The sequence below is a fragment of the Podarcis melisellensis genome (assembly GCF_964234715.1).
Source record: "Podarcis melisellensis genome assembly, chromosome: 5".
NCBI lineage: Eukaryota > Metazoa > Chordata > Lepidosauria > Squamata > Lacertidae > Podarcis > Podarcis melisellensis.
The window spans coordinates 38,067,126-38,088,450 of record NC_138537.1 but is presented as its reverse complement, the minus strand read 5'-3'; the positions used below and the strand labels follow the sequence as shown (position 1 = coordinate 38,088,450).

Sequence of the window (21,325 nt, the reverse complement as noted above, 5' to 3'; positions counted from 1 at the left end):
GTTTTCCATGTTTTTATGTCTTCATTGTGAGGAGACTAGAGGCAGAAGATCCATCACCTTTCCTGTCCCTCCTTCCTCATGTTACAACTTCTCCCCTGATAGAGAACTTAAGAGTGCATAAGGCTAGTATTCCAGCACAGGACCGCATCATTCCTGTTAGCCCATCCCATGTTGTGAGGTCAGAGACAGTTTCCCCAAACAGGAAAGAGAATCAAACTGAAAACACACACAGGCTTGGTTCATTGATTTCTTTTAATGTATTTCTAGAAGTCACAAAGCTGTGGCACAGACAAATACAGGCAACACAGGACACGGAGTTCACAGAAGTGTATTGGGAAGAGTACGCAAAACGGGTGCCACCATCGCAGCTCTAGCCAGGAAGATGGCTCAGTCAAACCAGTCAGACAGCGTGGAGAAGAGGGTTTTCCCATGCAAATCCACGACACACTGGGCAACCCCAGCCCAGCATTCAGACATGCTGCCATGTCCTGGTTGGCATGCATCACCCCAGTGAGGGAAGGTGGGGCAGGGGAAGAGAGGAGCTGTTCCACTGTTTACTGCTACTTTGCAGTATGCCGCCAACATACTTCTGCTAGACAAGATCTTTGTGCTGGATGTTAACATGATAGGGGCAGAAGTTCTTGGTCCCAAATTAGACCCATCATTTGTCTTACAGCACTCCCCAAGTTGGGGAGGCACTTGGGGACCTCACATTCTCTGTGACTCCCATCTAAGGGACACCCCCTTCTGGACTCCTGCAATCTCCATGGCACCAGGCCCAGAAAGAATCTAAAACCAATCCCCATTGTCCATCTGATTATTGAGTACATGATTATTTAAATAGTGTCTGAATAAAAGAGCAGCCTGGGAAACAGGGATGGACCCTTTCTGGAGTGACTCTGCTGCCTGGAGTGAATAGGCTCCAAAGAGGGAGCCATGGACAGAAGAACATTCACCCTCTTAGGAAGTGAGGAGTATACAGCAGTGATTCCGCAATGTCAGCCAGGCTGGCCTCAGTCACACTCCTACAGGCTCACAGTGGCACCAGCACTGCACTCAAAAGGCATGAGAAGGCCAGAGGAAGGGGGGGAGTTGTGGGTGTGTGCAGGGAAAAACAATGGAGAACTAGTCTGGGGGTGAGCAGAAGAGAAGTTTGCAGCTAGAACCCCTTTTCGATGCTGAGCGTGCGACGGGTGACATGCTCAATCTTCCCAGACACATATTCAGTCAGGCTGATCTGGTAGTGGGCCAACATCTTCAGCATAAGGCGCAGGTTCAGCCACCATTGCTCCTTGGGGAGCCTGTGCCTGCAAGAACAGAGGGGGAAAGCGAACTCAGCACCAGGGTTCAATCTGAGCTGGGGCTCAGCTCTGGAATGCGTGATGTCGTTAGCAATAAACAGAGCAGCTCTGATATGCACCTGTGAAGTCAATTCCCCTCTCCTAGTTGGGGGAATTCAAATCTTTGCAAATTGCAATGGGAATTGACCCCAATCTTTACCTCCCAGATGGATGTACAGATCAGCTTCTGTGCTGAACTTAACAACGCAGAAGGCTCAAAAAGTGTAGCAAAATGCGTATTTTACAATAAGGTATAATTACAAGTGTGTACTTTGACGGGAAAAGCTTTCACCAACGTTGTGGGAAAAAGACATCCAAATATACAAATTTAAACACTAAACATTTTCTCCTGGAGTTTTTTAAAACTCAAAGAGATTAATGCAGAAATGGGAGGGGATATGGCTGAACACATGTGAAACTGGCACAAATCGGAAACAGACCGGCCCGCCCATATCCCTGTTTACAGGCAGCCTCCACCCATCTGTGGCTGTGGAGCATATCTTAAGTAAGAATTCATCAAGGGAGAGGCAGGCAAGGAACTCACCCAGCTCACTTTGATGCTCAGTATGCTAAATTCTGAACATTTGACTCCCAGGAGGGATGAAAATGTCCCCACTGGCAAGCAAGTCACAAGGCTGGCCAGCAAACAGAGAGTACCTCACCATTTCCCAAAATATCTGGGCACTTCCCACTTCCCTTAGAAAGGAAGGACAAAACAGAGCTAAGAGGACTGTAGTTAACGCCTCACAGCCGCTCTGCCCACCAGTCCCTTCCATGAAAAGCACTGGCAGGAAGTGTCCTCCCTGCTCCCAGAACCTCACATTCCGTGACTCAGATGGCAAAAGAGGTGCCTACTTACTCAAAATCTGTGACTTTCTTGAGCTCAGTCACAGGGCTAAATGACACAGCCTTCCTCTTCAGGCCTATCACACAGGCAGAATCAGCAGAATTGGCAAATACCCGGCCTGTGGAAACAGAGAGGACTTTTAGGTGTGGTGCCGAGAAATTCTGATGTCAACCAAACGGCTTGCCATTATTTGAGAAGGCCTGGATGTGGCTACCCTGGTTGTCTCCGGCAGAGAGCCAGTAGCTATAGGGGCTCCTGGAACCCCAGCAAGTCAACAGGACTCAAGAAAATTAGTTGCATACTGTTTTCAATGACTATGGGCACACACTGAAATGCTGGCCTCGTGAGCAGTCCCCACAGAGCACTCAGTGGCTTCAAAGCACAAGCACAGCAAACCAAGGAGGCCTCACTTTAGGATAGCATCCTCCTCCTAGGTACAGACAAGATGCTTCAAATTACAATGGTTCCCTGGGGTGCCACCCGGCACAGTCCTGGCTAGGCCTGGCAGGGAATGGACCATCTCTCATGGTAAGGGGAAAGGCACATGTGCACAGCAGCCTCCTGGCATTTGTCTCTTACTGAAGGAGCAGTGGTGCTTCACCTGACTCCCTTAATTCCTCTCCTTGGTTGATTAGCAACCGTAAAAGTGGTTGACAGGTAGATGGAGGCATGGTGCATAAGAAGTTCACCTCATTCTGCCAAGGTTTTCCTGAGGATCTTCCCTATTACAAAACACCAGGGTGAAAATTTTCCGTTCCCAAGGTGATCCTCTGAACATACCCTTGCGGTAAACTTCCTTCAACTTCTCTGACATCCACAGTACAGCTTTCACACCCAGCTTGGTGCCGTAGTTGCGGTCAAAGGGGGTTGGGGCACCTCCCTAGAGACAGAGAAAAGGAAATGAAGGCAGAGCCCAAAGGGTGGTCATGCCACTCCTGCTGCAAGGGAGGCCCAGCTGTTCTTCTGCTGGGGCCATCCCACTGAGCAGCCATTTTGCAAGCCTCTTCTGCAAAATGAAGACAGTTCGATGAAAACTAAACAAAAAACCCCGGTCAGCTGAAAGCTGGAAAACAGGACCTTGGCACGTACCCCACTGCCCTGAATGGAAGAAGTAGCTGATGAGTGTTTTCATGCAAGACAAAAAGTATTCCGGTTACAAACTCTCAAACAAAAGCTCTGCTGTTTTTCCCAGTTAATATCTGCCTGCCTGCCTTTTCTCCACCAGTAATCTTCTAATCCATTAGAAGTGACTTAGCCTGACACTGCCTTGTGGCTACCCAATATGTAGCAATACTTGCCTGCTGGAGGTGGCCTAGGACGTTGATCCTGCAGTCAAATATTCCTTTCCCTTCGGAGGAGTATAAGTTGTAGAGGAACTCAGTGGTATAGTGCTCGTGGCACTTCTCATTGCTAAGACAGCAAAAGGGAGAAGGCACTTTAAAACACAGGCAGCTGCCTAATAATACCAAGTCAAAACTCATTTAGCTCAGTGCTGTTGACACTTGACAAGCAGTGGAGCTTCAGAGTTTCAGGAAGGAGCATTTTCCCAGGCCTGGTGGGAATCGAACCCAGGGACTTTTACATGAAATGTATGTGCTTTACCTGCTGAGCTACAGCCCCTCCTCCCCTTTGATGCACTAAGTGAGTATGACTGTATCTCTCACAGAAAGCATCATGGGCCCAACTGATTTAAAATGCTGAAGCCCTCGGTGGCGGAGTCTCGTATTTTTTATACACTGGCTTTTTCCATACAAGACCTTCTGCCCTCTGATTTCATAAGGAGGGCCCTGCTTCAGGTTTCATCTCCTAATCCACAACAAGAATAAAGGGTGGGGCTTTCTTGGTAGAAATCCAATGAAACACACCAGGGTCACTCATTCTTAACTCATTCTTGATCTTGTTTCAGTGACTGGTTCCTGATTGTATGCTGCATTTTTATTGGGTTTTTCAGGATATATGTTTTAGCTTTTAAAAATATTTTCTGAGGTTCTGAATTCTGCACACAGACTTTATCTTAATTCCAAAACAAGGGAAAGACAGTTTTTGGAAAGAAAAATCAAAATGAAGTGAGTTTGTTTCCACAAGTTAACAACACCAGGGATAAGAGCTTTGGAGAAGAATCCTTTATGATCCAAGAAGTGTGTGGGATTGAATATTCTTAAAGTTTTGCTCTGCCAGGACTACACAGAGAACTGGGTTTCAGGCAAATGCTGACAAAATTTAGACAAAGGAAGCAGAACTAAACCAGTGACAGTGTAGCCAGCTACTGAGCACTGGCAAAACCATTCTCTCCCCTGTACTAGCCTTGCACTTGAGGAATCTCCTCTGCCCTTTTTCCGCAGGACTGCGGTAGAATTCATCAGATCTCCATCCCGGCAGAGAGCCAAGCCCAATCTCATCACATTTCTAAAACCACCCATCTCTTTCCAGTGTTTCAGAGGTTTCTAGGCTGCAATTCCTTCATTTGTGCTGAGTCACTATTCACGCATGCTACAGAGATGCAAGTCTTGGCAATACTCCAGGGATTGGGTCAGCAGAGTCACAGAGAACAGTGCCAACCCTGTGATCCAGGAGCAGGTGATGGCATCCTGCACTATTAGCTGATGCTTCCCATAGTTCAGAGGCAGTGAACCAAGCTCCCATCATCCCTGAGCATTGACCATGTTGGCTGGGACTGCTGGGAGATGGGAGTCCAGAATCATTTGGAGCGCCACAGATGCTCCTATCACAGATATTGTACAGCATAGTACACTCCCTCTGCTGAACACATCACTTGCTCCCTCCTTTCTTGAGGGAGACAATCTGAAAAAGACAGTCTGATGAACCCATTTTGAGCCCCAAATCTCTTTATGCCTTTTTCAGCTACCGTCTCAGCCTTTTAAAAGAGCTGCTGCCATAGCATTGGCACACTCAATATAAAATTGTGTATTCAAAAAGCTACAGAGATAAAAGTTATTTCAATGCCAGATGACACTGAAGATTTCCATCTTCTTCAAGAACTGAAGCACGGCCGTTTCAGAGCCTTTTCCGCAACTCACCGCAGTACGAGGCCTCTCTGAATGTCTGTTTTCATTTTGTCAGTTAAATGTTCAACATTTGCCTGGAAAGACACAAAGACCAATCGTTTTCATTGGAACAATTTTTGCTGATTTAAGAGAAAACAGCTCTTCAGAAAAAGGAAGAAGGAAATGTCACTTCTGAGCTACAGAGAGAATGAGATTAGATAAGACAAGACTATAAATGCTTTGCTCAAGCCTGACTGTGTTAGAATCAACTGTCATTAAGTGCAACAAACAAGTGAAAGGAAAAGGTTAACCAGGATGTCTTAGCAGCTTAAATAATCTTGGTCACTGTTGTTCTTGATAGCAACACATTTGTATGAACAACAGTTGCTGCATTGGTTCCATTGAGATCAATGTAAGTCAGCCGTCCCCAATCTGGTGCCCTGCAGTTGTTGGTGGACACCAACTCCCATCAGCCCTAGCCAGCCTGGCCAATGACCAGGGATGATGGGAGTTGTAGTCAGAAATATCTGGAAGACACTATGTTGCAGAAGGCTGTCTTCAAGTAAACCATTTTATAGCTTGGGTGTATTCATTGCCAGCAAAGATGACAAAGGCAAAAGGCTCCGCCAGATCAAGAATGGAAAAAATCAGAAATGGAGAAGTGGTCACCATCAGATGATATATTGCTTTTGTTCTATGAACAGGAGTTTGCTAGCATAAATGCTTGTATAAGGCATGTCTAAGGAGAGGAGAGATTGTTGCCTCAAAGAAGCAAAATGCTTGTCTGATGTAACAGAGCTACTTTGAATTCCATCCTAACTGCTGTAGCGGAAAAGGGTGGCAGAGGGGTAATTCATTCTGCCTCATTTTTAATTTATCCTGTAAAAGGAGACAGACAAGTTGTCACCAAGAGCATTGCCACCACACGTGGTCCTAATACCTCCTCTTTCTTTCAGCCAGTTCATCTCACCTGCACTTCCAATATCCAGATAAGTTACAGGATTCATTGGGAACACTTCAGTCTTCTCACAGATGGAACATGACTTATGTAAGAGAGGATGTCTGCATTTTATAGAACTACATATGTAATTTAGGTCTTGCTTTTTCAAATATTGTTTAATAATAATAATAATAATTTTTATTTATACACCACCCTCCCTGGCCAAAACCGGGCTCAGAGCGGCTAGCATCAAATGTATAACACATTAACGTAAAATCAGCCAATCAATTAAAATACATCCGGAAATCAGATCAGGATCAGAATAAAATCTAATCAGATGGCAACCAGCAGATTAGGGTTGGGGACCTTAAATGCTCACCAGGCCCAACTGTTTGTGCTGAACTTATACGAGCCTGTGAGAAAAATTGGGAGGCCACTTTCATGCAAGTTCTTATGAAAGGGGAGGGCTGCAAAATGAAGTACACAAATCAATAACAATTTATAGGTTCTTGATCAGCCTTGATTTGAAGTTTGGAATTTCCCCCCCAACCAGGATTCATCTTCTTTTCTATATTCCCTCCTCATCCACCCCCAATTATCACCCAGTCCTCTGCCCTTTGCACATTTGACAAATGCAATTCTGCCACCAACACACCTTTAAGTCATGAATGGTGAAAGGATCTTCGTAGACGTAGGCAGCATCAGCTCCTGTTGCAATGCCAGTCACTGTAGACAAGTAGCCACAGTAACCGCCCATCGTCTCCACAATGAACACCCGTCTTTTTGTGCCCGAGGCGGACTGCTTGATACGGTCACAGCTCTACAGATCGGGGAGGAAGGAAAAGGATGCTTAGTTGCCCAGGTGTTAAGCTGAGTTTCTGTCTACCATTCTGGGGCAGGTGTAGTTTTACGTGCTCTGTATTACTCCCCTACTCCACCTCCTGCCTCCTCTATCTTTCTTGCCAACATTTCTGATATACGCAATAGAAATACATTGATGAAAGAAAGGTTACATAATTCATCTCCCCGCATGCCTAGTTCCTGGCATTCTGTGGCTGCTGGATAGACCCATCTTACCTCCATGGCAGCATTGACAGCTGTATCAGAACCCAGGCTGAAGTCAGTGCCCGGGACGTTGTTGCTGATGGTGGCTGGAATCACACACATAATGATGCAAAGCTCATCATACTGCCCACGAGCTTCCACCAATTGTAGTACTCCCTCATACGCCTGCAAAAGACAAGAGTGGCAGAAATGTAAGCCACATACCCAAGCCTAAGCACAGTGCTGCAAGAAGTAAAATATAAAAAGAAATTTTACACCTCTGAGCATCTTAAATCAAAATTTTGATCAACTCTCTTGAGCTGGGTAGGAGTCATGACCTTGAAATGAACCCTTGGAAACTGGGTATCTATCAGTCCAGAGGTATTTTTGATACATAGTCATTTAAAGCGTATGTTTACTAAAGAGGATTGCAATTGTTGAAAATTTTTTTGCAATCCTATGAAAAGAGACCAAAAAGAGACTAACTCTATAGATCTCACTATATACTATATTTAACCTAGTCCGCCATCACATGGTTTTTATTGGCTGCTTCCCAAGGGTCGAAAGGCAGGAGTAGAGGAAAGACGATGGGCAGGGGGGCGGGGAGAAAAGGGAAAACTCATTGTAGTACATGATGGGGGGGGGGGGTTACAGGAAGGCCTTGGTGTGGGGAAGAAGAGTTTCTGTATATGACAGTTTTAGTTCTTTGGTGGCTGCCGGGAAGAGAAAGGAGGAATTGGGGAAGCAGCAAGTGGAACTGGCAGGGGAGTGGTTAAGGTGGCATTTGGAGATATGAGGGGGAATATGGGGGGAATATGATGAGTGGAAGAAAGCTGGAAAGGAGGAGGAATTGGGATGGGGAAGGTGGAAGTGGAAGGGGTTAAAGGGGCATGTGTTCTATGACTGAGCTGGAGCTCAAATGTGGGTAATTCCAGCCTTGCAGTCTGTCTACACACTGAAGTACCAACATCAGTGCAATCATGCCTGGCCCAGCTTTTTAGGAAAAGGAGAGAGGCATTTCTCATTCAAATCTGAAAGTGTCCAATGAACTTCTCCACACCTCAAATCCTCCAACAACCAGCAGTGCATGGATGTTAAATTTTCGGACATTTTCAACAATCTTTTCCATGCATGTCTTGGGAAGCGTTCTGGCAAAACAAGAACAAAACAAGCTGTTAGAAAAGCTGCATCACGATGCCTGCCTCTTCCTGCTTTACCGAACCTGCTTAAGAATAGGATTGTCATAGCATAGTGAAGGAAAAGAGAGGAGACGCCAACTCCATGAAGCAGGCAAAGAGATCTTTTGAAATCTTCCACGTTTAATTTGCTGCCTTACTTCCCAAATAACAGCATAAAGGCGAACTAGAGCATGCACCAACAGCCAGCCTTTGATAGGATATGTTATTTGCCAAGGGAGCAGAGACAGACAGGCTCACTCCCACAGACTGGCAAGTGCAAGTCATTTAGGAACAATGCACCTTTTGTATTGCTTCCTGCAGAATGAATGGCCTACTGACCAGCAAGAGGAAACATGCTTATTAAACCAACTTCCTCCCACTTTGGCCATGCTAACAATTGAAGAGTACAGTCCAGATACTCTGGAAAAGACTCTTATGTTCAGATAAGCCCAGTAGAATAGCTACTTAGCCAGATAGCTCATAAAGGTCTCTGGTCACTCTTCACCTGCAGAACTAAGCAGAAACGAGGCTGTCTATGTGAACATAATCTTGGCAGTTCACATAGCAGGTGGTTACTTCAGTTGCTACTCGTCCCACTACCTTAAAAAATACTGTACTACACAAGTGAAGCAGGGTCAGTATAGGAAAGGGTAAAGATGTAACATGCAAAACTGTTACATTTGCAATGGCCTTGTAAATGATTTGGAAATGAGTTCATGCTTGCAACCTGTGACTGTTCCAGCTATATAGTCTCTGCAATGGGATACAGCAGGGGTCAGCAAACTTTTTTTAGAGGGGGCAGGTTCACCATCCCCCAGACCTTATGGCAGGCCAGACCGCGCACACACCCAGCAGAGGGGGCTTCTCTCTCTCCCCCAGCCCCTCCCCTCCCGACCTATGGTGCTGCCGGCGCAAAGGCTGGCTGGCTCTGGAGAAGTGCTGTGCTCTCCCAACTGCGGCTCCTGTGCCTGCCCTTGTGAACGGCAGAGGCTGTTGGCGGAGGGACAAGCGGCCCGAAAGGGCCGCTTCAGGCCGCTCATCCCTCCGCCGCTGCCAGCCTCTGCCACTTGCAAGGGCAGGCACAGGAGCTGCAGTTGGTAGAGGCGCTGCACTCTGCCAACCAGAACTCCTGTGCCTGCCCTTGCAAGTGGCAGAGGCTGGCGGCGGCGGCAAGAGCAGCCCAAAAAGTGCTGGCTGGCTCCGGAGAGTCACTGCCCAAAATGGCACTCAGCCAGCTCAGTCCAGCCCCCTTCCTCCTCTATGCAGGGCGGGCAGAAGGATGAGGAAAAACCAGGAGGGAGGGAGGAGATGTCGCTGTGTGTGTGCGCGCGCATGGAAATGGTGCCCCCCCAAAAAAATGGTGGCGCAGAAAAAAAAATAACGAAAATTTTTTAAAGAAGCAATCCACACGATTCACAGACTGTCCGTGGACTGGATGTTGAGGGCAATTGGGCCGGATCTGGTCCGTGGGCTGTAGTTTGCCGACCTCTGGGTACAGCAACAGGATATACAGTGAAATTATCTGTTAAGCCGACATAGCACAGCTGAGACCGAGGACTGTAAGGAGACAAATCTCTGTAGGACTGAATTCCACAGGTATTCTTGACTGCTGAAACAGTCCAACGAAACTTGTGTCTGTAGCAGATCTGGTTTTGCATTCATTACCAGTTTAAATAAACCAGTTATTGTACAAGCCGCATGCACTTTATGTGTGTGCAACTGGTGAACATTATCCAAATTCATACTTGCAGTACACATTTTAAGATCCTCTGCCCCATATGTAATTTATAGATGAGTATTTGCATGCACGCAGACCCCATCAGGTTTCAGACACAATCATCACCATTGCCATCACATTTCAAACCCTCACAAAATGTCAGAGCTCACAGGAATAAATGGCAAGCTCAGTAGGTCCCCCTGCCCTGTTTACCAGAAAGGAGAGCAATTTGGATGAGATAATGCTTCCTGCCTGATGGGACTCAAGTATCATGACATTATTATGCAAACCCAAGAGTTTGCAACACTTAAGACTCACCCTTTCTAACATTCCACAACTTGATTATCAACCTAAAGCAGGGGTGGGAATCTTTGTTGGCTTCACCAATGAGATCCTTATTAGGATCTGCCTTGTGGGTCAAATTTGACAGGTGGCATCATTGTGACATCACATGACTGACAGGTGGGCAGGACTGCCCTATTGTCAAAAATCCCTTTCACCCCAATATTAAAGGCGGGGAGCAGGAAGAGGGTTCCAAAAGCCTTTGCAGGCCTCCCTAACCTTTACAGTTAGAGTGAGACTGGGGGATTAAAAGGGAAGCGGGGGAGGAACCTTGCAAAAGCCATTGCGAGCCTCCCACTTTAAGACTTGCAGCATGTGGGTGGACTATAAAGAAATGAGAGAATGAAGCATGGCAATTCCACATTGAATAACTATTTTGGAAGCCCTCCAAATGAGACAATGAAGAATTGGCAAGGAAGTAGGAGACAGAAAATATTATGTTTGCTTATCATAGAGCACCAAAACATTCAGGAGAAGCAGATAAAGCATTCTATGAAAGAGAAATAAAATAAACAAAGGGCCATGAACTAACAATAATGAAGGATCCTGTAGAGATAATACAGGAGCATGATGACTGTCCAAGAAGTTCAGGCATGCACTTTCCATTTCCGACAGCTGAAAAAATAAGATAGAAGCTTGGCAATTTTAGGTTTGCGTCTAAGAAATGAAGAAGACAAATGACACTGGAATGTTAAAGGGGGAAAATGTCTATGGAGAAAGCTGGTTATGAGGTGACTATGGTAAGAAAAGAATATAGAATAGCAAAGGATGAGTACATAGAAAAACTGACTGTCATAAGCTTGGTATGTTATCAAGAGACCTTTCAGAGAAATATGTTGATATGTTGACAGTGGCCAGCAATTTTTAAGAATAAATCATACAGGAAAAACCACCACACAAACAATTAATTTCCACAACTGGAAGGCAGAGGTAAGATAAGCTGCAGGGGGAGAATTCTTAAATTACAATAGTTCTGTAATAAATTAAGCAGTGATACATCCCTGATCACCTTCATGAAAGGTTGAGAAAGGTTTGCTCTGTTTTAGGTGAAGAACAATTGTGTAAAACTGCTATGCTATGCTATGCACCCCCTGAGATAATAAACTAATTCCATTTTAGAACAAAAGATCCCTAAATGAGAGCCAGATTGCATGTGAGAATTGAAGGCTTGCATGCTCACTACACACTTTGTAACAGGTACCAACCTTTTGGAAGGTTTTACCTGTATCGTCCCCTCTTTGAACTCAGTCCTGCAATTTCTCCACATCTGCAGAGAACCACTCTGTGGGCTGTCATGCCAACTTACCTTTTGGTCCCCAGCATGGATCCTCCACGCCCTAGCCAGCCTGCAACATCGTGCCAGCCCACCTCTCGGATCTATGAGAAGAAACATTTCATTAGACCTCTCATGATTCGCCTAGCCATTCCCAACTGCATTGCACCAGGTTGTCTTCCAAATCTTGGATTTGAAAGTGAAAGCAGTGTGGTTTAAAAGAAGAAAGATCAAATTGATATTTTGTTTCCTGTTACAACCAACTCTGCCTCACCCCCCCCCTCCAATCAGAAATTAATAAGTCATGGTGCCAATTTTGCAGCAGAAATGACAGCTGGAGTTCCAAATGAATGTTGCCCTGTAGATGCTCTAGTTTACAAAGTAATGAGAAGGACTAGTAGTCCGACAGGAGGGAGGACCTCCTCCCTTCCAATTAGAGAGACTCACCTGTCCTTTGCTCAAGCCTTCAAAGCCATCATTCACCACATACATTGTGTGGCCTTGGCAGATCCCAACGCGCACAGCTGACCGGACTGCTGCGTTCATGCCGGCTGCAGGGGCTCCCACATTCAGAATGGCAATATTGAAATTGCTCTGCGCGGAACAGAAACGGAAAATAAATAGCTGGAAGAAGTCATTGTCAGCACTCAGAGGGTGCTGGGAGCGCAGAGAGCCTTTAGGAGGTACCTCTGCTACAAAGCAAGCAATGTAAGAGGACATTGTGCAACTTCCTTGTCCTGCAATACTTCAGGTAAGTATTTTGAGGATTTCAGACAAGACACTGAGTAGCCTCAGCTGAGATGTGACTCGCTTCCTTGCATAACCATCTTAAACAAGGTGGTCCAACTTTTCACATCAAGCGGGCCGCAAGAGTACTTCGGCACAGAACCCAAGGGCTGCAAACTGCCTTGTTGTGTGGGGGGAAGGAAGCAAGGCCAAAATTTGACACCCCCTCTCAGTCCTGGCTAAGTGAGGCACCGGTCTTTGGGAAGGAACTGCGAGGCTCTGGCAGGGTCCTAGAGTCCTCCCACCTTCTTCCCAAAGCTGGGAAAGCACTACCTAGGCTTTGGGACTCTAGGACCCTGCCAGAGCATCGCATTTCCTCCCCAAAGTCCAGAGCCTCACTTACCCAACTTTGGGAAGATAGCATATGGGTTGGGGCGGGGGGAGAAAATGTTGCTGAGGGCTGCCGAAAAAGGCCACACGCTGGACTACACTGATCTAAAAGAAATGACAGGAAGACCATATATCAACATAACAATTACAGTTCACAAAGTCTTTGCCTAACTTTTGGCTGTAGAAGAGGGTCAGGTTTTTCCACCCTGTGCAAGGAGTTCAGAGCTCCATACAGCAGCAGCAGCAGCAGCAGCATTGGGTCCTACTTTCACCTGCCCTCTCCATCTCTTTGCACCTCTATTCAGGCGGCTCAGGGAGTCAGGCATGGCACTGCTGCCTATGTCCCTGGGATGAAGCACATATGAGGGCTGCTGGTATTTCCTGCAGAAGCCAGAGGTTGCTTCTGCATTCCTTTGTTTGACCCTTGAGCAAAACAGGCGGAGATCTTTTTCCAGTACAGATGGCAGCTCTTTCCTGGTCTGTAAGGACACATCTGACCTCTACTGAAAAAGGCTGGGCATGTAAGCAACTGCTTTGAGGCTGCAAGCATCTGCAAATGGGAGGGGGAGATGTCCAGGAGACAGCACTTCTTTTGTGACTGTATTGGAAACATTTATTGGATATACAGTGTGGATTCTAGCATACACAGTGATTACATGTCAGGAAGACATTGCTTTTATTGTCTGTGAACATAGAATGCAAGTGCAATTTGTGGACATTTTTTAAACCTTGCATTGTATCCAATGATGTGCCAGCAGGGTTCCACTAGTGCAACAGGGCTTCCGTTCCCTTTCCTACCCTGATGGGTTCCCAAAATCAGCTCTGGAGGGTCCCCCAATATAATTTTGAGTGTGTACAGGGGGCTGGTGGGGACAAGAGAGGAAGTTCCATTGCAGGCAGAAGTCCTTTTTGGAGCTGCAGCATTGTATAGGTCCGTCCATCATTCAGTGTCCAGATACACCCTCTTGAGACCTGCTTCCTGCTGCCTTGGGGCTTTTGATTCGTGCTTGTGCACACAAATTTATTTATTTATTTATTTATTGGTGGCTTTTTCAAACCCTTTCCTTACAAGGAGCTCACAAAAACAAATTAATAACAAAAGCAACATGCTTACAACATGCAACAACAAACAACAGACCATGATAAATATGGAAACATTAAAGCAGTAAAAGAAATAACAGCTGCAAGAAACCTGCAGAACAAAATCTGTTTCTCTTTGCTTCCTCACCTTTTCCATTGCAGGCTTCTGGTGTGCAAGAAGCTTGTAAATGTTCCAGTTGTTTTCAAAACTCCTGGTAAAACAAGCCCACAATTATATTGGTAATCTTTTATCGTAAGAAACCACCAAAGCCAAGTCTAAGAGACAGAGAGAAAGTCTCTTCTCTTTCTTACTTGGACTCTAGAATGCTCCTAAGATGCACAACACCTTCAAACGTGAACCTCTTTTTAATTCCTTCCAGAAAATGTACCATCACTGAAGTGCATTGTGGATGTAACTTCTCAAATTTAATTTAGCTTTTGCCTGAAAGTGCTGACCTATGGAATCTTCCACCTATTTCAATTAAGGTAAGTGAATTTTCTACTCATGCATCTTAAAGCATGCTCAGACCTTTTTACTTATATTTGTTTAAACAAAAAATAAACACAAGAATATTTGCACTACCAAAAACAGTCTTAAATTGCTACTCCTGTGTCTCCTTGCCAGGAAGATCACTTAAAGCAGGCTTCCTAATTCTCAAGGGAATTTATCTATTGCTGGACTCCTTCAGCTATTGTTGTATTCCAAGTACCATTAGCCCCAGCCAGCATGGCCAGTGGTCAGGGATGATCGAAGCAAAAGTCCAGCAACATCTGGAAGGTCACAAGTTCCTTATCCTTGCTCAATCTGGTGTCCTCCAGATGTTTTGGACGGCACTAAGTGGGGAAGGCTGCCTCCCCACTGTGCACAGAATAAATTATTGCCTTGTTTTGCTGCAACTGGTTATCAGTCATTTCCTCAATAAGTTATGCTTCTGTTTTCAAAATAGGCTGATAGTTTATCTAGGCCTTGAGTCTGCTATAGCAGTCACTGTGACACTGTCTTATAGGTGACAGGAAAAAGTGTTAGCCTGCAGTTCCTTCCTTAAGCATTAAGGACTTACTTAAAAGAATGGCATGACCAGAATACTGGTCAAAAAAATTCTCTTATCTTTGATGTCTAGACTTTCAGTGGATTGCTTATGTAGCCAAAATGGGGCCATCGATGCATGAGAGAGGGTCAAACCCAAGGTACGCAGAAGTACAAAAAACCTTGAAATATGGGAACCCTAAGGAAGGACTCCAAAAACAGCCCTATGAGGGCTAAGTGTGCAGTAGGCGTGGAAAGCTAACAGACTCTGAGGAAAAAGAGCAGCAGAAAAGGGAAATGATGGAATGGAGTGGCTAGAACTCTAAACAAAACCAATTCTCACTGCAACGTTTTGCCTAATTCTGCCCCCCCCCCAATTTTAGTTCCTGTAACACTATATAGTTATGGAGAGATCTTGCCATTGAATGAGTGACCAGAACATACATAGTATGTATGTATGTTGTATGTCCACCCAAGTAGTAGTAGAACGGGATTAAAATAGGAAGAAAACCAACTGCTCAGAATCCAAAACATGTGTGAGATTTATTTCATTCTCGTAAACTAATGATCCATGAAGAAACAAGGTTAGTCCATATATAAGACACTTAAGACGCCCATGTTGCTATTAATGTCAAGGAGATGGGCCAAGTGGGTTGCAGTAGAAATGAGAATGAAGGAAAGGTAACCATCAGCTCTGATCATTTGGTGCACAATAAATAGGACTGGCCATTAGAAGTTGAAAAAAAGAACACAGATCCACTAACATCTAGAGACTTCTTTAAACTGAATCATGGCTATGGGGTGGGGAGTCAGGGTTTCTCTATGGGCAGGAAAAAAGAGGTAAAGAACTTCTGTAATGTTAGAGGAGTTTTTAAATGCTTTTTTTGTACCTGACTTCACATTTCCTATGAAAAAACACCTTGGAAATGTTAAGAAAAGAGAACTGAACAAATGAGTAACAAGTTCTTGTCTTTGCTAATAATTCCCAAGGGTCTACAGCAAGACTTGCCTTCGTAACTGTTGTTATTTTAAATGTTAATATAAACAAACAGGAGGAAATTCAATTTCCACCCAGATCCCGGAAACATCTCTCACCTCCCTCTGAGCTGAATTGCTTCATCAAATCTTTTGTCATCCATTGCCTTCTGGACATCTTTGGTCTATAAAGATATTGTGGAGGTGGGGGGTTAGAGAATCATAGTGAGGCTCTAGTAGAAATCTAATAAAACCAAGGGTACAGTGAGATTAATTCATCTTCTGCCAATTCCTTTTAAGGACATTCACGGACACGCTCATCGGAGGGCCATTTCAGGCACAGAGAAAAAAGCAGCATAAAAAAGGGAGGCTGGAAGGACCAAACGATTGCAAAACCCCCTGGGGGAGATGCATTGCCTTTCTACCCTCTTCTTCAGAAAGGCTGGGCCAGGGCAAACCAAGAAAAAGAACTCTCCCAGGGAGAGTTCGCTGGCACAGCCAGTTCCGTCATGTATGCCAGACTCCAAAGGTGTATGGCACTGGAAAGGCATGGTTCAGGGGCTCTGAAGGTTCTGTGCTCAAAAATCCAAAACCATACACCCACAAACTCCATGTTGATGGATTGCAACAACTTATGCATGCATATTGCATACTTGATTTGTTGTTGTTCATCAATTTTATTTTGTCAAAAACCAGAAGAAAATGGTTATTCTGGTTAATTACGTTTTTAAACAGTGCTTCATCCCAAAGGATCCCAAGGTGGTAAACAAATATTCCAATAATATACAACACGTAGTAATATTTAAACTATAAAGCAGTAAGTATTGGGGGTGGCGGGGAGTAATATATACAATTTTGCTGCAGGCAGACCAACCCTTAAGATCACATATCCCTGAAAACCTGGAAAGGAAAAAAAAAATCATTTCCCCAGTGTATTGAAAAGCTGACAATATGAGAACAGCTATATCTCCACTGAGAAGGAATTCCAAAACAAGAGTGTAGTATGACAGAAAAGGCCCAGCATCACCACAGACTAGGCCTCAGCCATCAATGGCCCTTGCAGAGCTTAAGACTCAGGCCTCATGGAAAAATAGGGGGAGAAAAGACAACTGGACAGCTATATATAAGGGTGCAGATGCATGGGGAGAGGCTGGTACCTATGCTAATCAAGGCTGCATTCAGACATGTTGTTTTTTCTGTTAATTTGTTTACAATGCTAGATTTCTTATGTTTCTTTTACGTTTTAGCACATTATGGAACTGTGGCTTTTCAATCAGCATACCACCATGCCATGCTAAATTTTAATGGTGGCACTGAGATGCCAACTTATATTTCGTCATGTGCAGTTACGACACAAAACTCCTGCAATTTTCCATGTGAACAGGGTTGCAAATGGACTCTTTTGGTAGTTAAAATGGTAGTTAAAATGGAAATCAGTGCTAAACTTCCACTAGATTTCCAGAGGTGGTTTTTATGTTGTGCAAAAGTTCACATAAAACAGGGTATCTGAAGAAGTGTGCATGCACACGAAAGCTCATACCAAGAACTAACTTAGTTGGTCTTTAAGGTGCTACTGGAAGGGGGAAAAAAATTGTTTTGACTATGGAAGACCAACACGGCTACCTATCTGTAAATAAAACACGGGAATGAGCAGGTAAGGAAATGTAACAAAAAGAAAAAAAAGAAAAAACAACCCCAACTACAGAATGCAAGCTTAGTCATACCTCCTACCCACTGGAAATCTAGCAAAACCTCATACCTTGTTTTCAGATTTCTTTCTACGTAGGCTATTTTTCTTGTTTGTTTCAATGAAAGCAAATATTTTTGGTATTCCGTCTCAGATGCCATATTCCCTCTACATATGCACAATTCCCGGCCCCCTTCCAAATATCTGCTTGTTTGCTGATTATCATTCATCATGTGTCAACTGTGAAGCTCCCGGTCACCCCACTCACATATATAAAAATGGAGCCCCCCCCCAATGCTGTGCTTGTCCACACTGCATATATTTGGCTTCTATGATCATGTGAAATACTCACCACTTGCACACATTCCATTAGGGGTAGGCGCACTGACTGGTTCCCGGAGAGACTGACCACACAGGCAGGTGTGTCTGGTGTTGCTTCCAGAAGTGCCATCACAGCTTCCATCCCCATTTTGCTGCTCTGGGGGACACACAATGCATTTCCAGAGACAGTCAGCTATGTATACCTTGCATATTTAGGCACATATCATGTCTCTTTGGGATTCTGCAGCACAACATGCTTTGGAAGGTTGGAGCCTTGTCTCACCAAGCACTGGAAATCATACTTCACCCATTCAAAAATGTGTACGTGTTTCAATGTTAAAAACCACTGAGACAGAAAGATGACATAACTGTGACGCTAACAAATGCCCACGGTTTTCACATCAGCAGCAGCACACAACCTGTATAATATGCATCTCCTAAAGTTACAAAGCAGCAAGACTACAAAGAAGTGCTAATGGGAAAAGGCTTGCCTTTAAAGAAACAAAAAAACTCCCAGCAGCAGGAATATGAACTGAGATGATAGGAAGAGCCAGTATTCAAAGTTTCCTCTGACAGAAAAAACTCTTCCCAGGTGTTCACATATTAGGAGCAGCACAGAATGGCTTTGGTCCACAGCCGCTCCCTCTTACCCAACAAAGTTCTGCTGTGCTATCAGACACGTTCTCATAACAGCTGTTTTTCCAAACTACTGTATTTTCTCTCTTCTTAGTGCACGTTGCTAACTATCATGTCGCCCGATCTTGTTTAACAGGCCTAGAGAGCCACCTCTTCAGAGGAAACTGAATACGTGCAACTAATTGGGTTGTTTGCTTTACTGAGAAACGGAAATCTGTCTTTTTCTGTTAGTTCCCATTCTTGGTAGTGGCAGATAGGGGCAACCTTTACTTTGAGGGCAGTGCTTCCTCTGGGTCACAGGGTCAGCTTGCAAAGATGTCAAGGAGGGCACTGCCAGGCTGCACAAGAAGCTGAAAAATAATTCCTCCTATCCTGTAGTACTGGATAAAACAGCAGTTTGCAAAATTCAGCTCTCCAAACACCAGGTTGACCAACTGGACAAATAATTCTGTAAAAACACATCTAATGGACCATTTCCGAAAGAGAAAACATGAAGAAGACAGGACAGAAGGTCATCCCCAGGTCTTAGAACGGTCTAGCCTACAAATGCAGAAAAATATTCACCCACTCCTTTCTTGCGGCACAGGAATTCCTGGTGCGATTTTCCTACCCTGTTTAATAGTGTGTGTGTTTTTGTGGGCTGGGAAAAGACTGCCTCATTTCAATACCACTAAGAGTGCAGGAAATCCTCTGGAGCAGTGGGAAAGGTTAAGACAAAAAGAAAACCATGACCTAATGAAAAGCCTCTCCTTCCAAGTCCAGTCCTAAACAAAGAGGAGGGCAAAAGAGGGAATAGAAAAAAGAAGTATCTAAGTATTCTGAGCTCTGAATGGAGCTCTGCTGAGAATCTTGCTTTTGACCAGCCAAGACCAGCCAGGGAGAGTTCCTAGCCCTTGGATTATTTACAAGTTAACTACTGCAAGATGCAACAAGATGTAACACTATCTTGAAAGTGAAGACTGCCCCTCCCTGCATGAATGAAGAATACTGCATGAAGAATGAAGAATGCTGCATTAATGAAGAATACTGAGATCCTGGAAAATTTCAAGGTTAACAAAGGTTTCTAATAGTATTAAATAGAAATGGATCAGGCATTCTACACAATGGAATGAAGAACACAAGGCTGTCTCTATTATGCACCAGTTACAGATAGGTAGCCGTGTTGGTCTCCAATAGTCAAAACGAAACAAAATTCCTTCCAGTAGCACCTTAAAGACCAACTAAGTTAGTTCTTGGTATGAACTTTCGTGTGCATGCACACTTCTTCAGATACACTGAAACAGAAGTTTCCAGACCCTTCTATATAGTGAGAAGGTGGGGAGGGGTATTACTCAGAAGGGTGGTGGGAATGGGTGATTGGCAGATAGCTGTGATGAGCCTGTTGACGACTCTTAACGACTGCAATAGGCCTTACAGGAAAAAGCAAGGGGTGAGAAGGTGAAAAATGGCTTTGTCATGTATAATGAGATAAGAATCCAATGTCTTTGTTCAGACCAGGTCTCTCCATGGTTTTAAGTTTGGTGATGAGTTGCAATTCAGCAGCTTCTCTTTCCAGTCTATTTCTGAAATTCCTTTGTAGTAAAACAGCTACTTTAAGATCTTGTATAGAATGTCCTGGGAGATTGAAGTGTTCTCCTACTGGTTTCTCTGTCTTGTGATTCCTGATGTCAGATTTATGTCCGTTTATTCTTTGGCGTAAGGTCTGGCCTGTTTGTCCAATATAGAGAGCTGAAGGACACTGTTGTCATTTGATGGCATACACAATGTTAGACGATGAGCAATTAAATAGTCCCGAGATGGTATGTGTGATGTTGTTGGGGCCAGTAATGGTGTTGTCCGGGTGTATGTGGCAGCACTAGCCTATTATGCACAGCAGGGTTTATTGTTCAGACAGGACTAAGTCACACCCACAGATCTAGAAGCACTAGCCTAAGAGAAGGTCCAGGAAGCCTCTGCATTTAACACCAGAGCCTGCAAAACCAGGGCAATTTTTCTGTTTGCTTCCGAGTGGCCAAGCCAAGAATAAACAAAGCAAACACCTTGTAGGGTGCGGAAAATGCCTTCTTGCCATCCAGTCTACTGCATTTGCCTATTGTGAGTTCTGCATGCCAGTTTTGAAAGAGGACTTGCAGTACAACATACCAGCAGTGTTTCCTTTTAGTTATGGCTTACTTATCTCCACCTATATACAGAGTGGCATAGTGCTTGACCAGTGTGGGCAACTGATTTCTAAATGGCAGAAGGGCACATGCACTCAGTCTGTGAAGTTCCTGCTTTTTTCAGGGTCTTCAACTCTGACTCGCCTTTCTGCAGTTAACCCAACAACACTTTACCAAGAGAGTGAGAAGCCATTCCTTAGACATACCCTGAACGTCCCAGACATCTAGCAAAAGAAAAAGAGTAACACTTACCAGGACCCGATCAAATGCTGAGGGGGTCCCGCCACGCTGCACGTGGCCAAGCACAGTCACACGAGTGTCGAATCCCAGGCGCTTGACAACCAGCTGATCAGAAAGTGGGGGGAGGGAGAAAGAAAATCCGGAGTTAAAGTATGCTTACACCCTCCCTGTACCAGATTCCCTGGTAAACTGGGAGAGGGGCTCTAGGTCAGACATTTATTATTACCATCATTATTACTATTATTATCAATTTATTAATCACCTTCTAAACTACTGTCTCAAAGCAATTTACATGATGAAAAACTGCTAAAACGGCAAATATAATAAATACATTTAAAACAAGACTGAAACCCTATCAAGTGAATACTCATAGTAAAGACCCATTTCTCCAGTTGCGA

General features: G+C 44.5%; 1 protein-coding gene across 3 annotated transcripts in view; it reads right to left on the bottom strand.

Moving 5' to 3' along the window:
- Positions 1–234: 234 nt before the first annotated feature.
- LOC309369517 (ATP-dependent 6-phosphofructokinase, liver type) overlaps positions 235–21,325 on the bottom strand; it is a 42,245-nt gene continuing 21,154 nt past the window's right edge. For all 3 annotated transcript variants that reach the window (XM_081910383.1, XM_081910385.1, XM_081910384.1), the window contains exons 9-22: positions 20,940–21,032; positions 17,924–18,049; positions 16,005–16,069; positions 14,031–14,094; positions 12,134–12,280; positions 11,720–11,790; positions 8,237–8,324; positions 7,210–7,362; positions 6,788–6,952; positions 5,226–5,287; positions 3,482–3,597; positions 2,968–3,063; positions 2,200–2,305; positions 235–1,307 (exon numbers count right to left, since the gene is read on the bottom strand). In XM_081910383.1, coding sequence (XP_081766509.1) covers positions 1,160–1,307; positions 2,200–2,305; positions 2,968–3,063; positions 3,482–3,597; positions 5,226–5,287; positions 6,788–6,952; positions 7,210–7,362; positions 8,237–8,324; positions 11,720–11,790; positions 12,134–12,280; positions 14,031–14,094; positions 16,005–16,069; positions 17,924–18,049; positions 20,940–21,032 — 1,500 coding nt within the window. In that variant the 3' untranslated portion in view covers positions 235–1,159. The remainder of the gene's footprint in view (positions 1,308–2,199; positions 2,306–2,967; positions 3,064–3,481; positions 3,598–5,225; positions 5,288–6,787; positions 6,953–7,209; positions 7,363–8,236; positions 8,325–11,719; positions 11,791–12,133; positions 12,281–14,030; positions 14,095–16,004; positions 16,070–17,923; positions 18,050–20,939; positions 21,033–21,325) is intronic.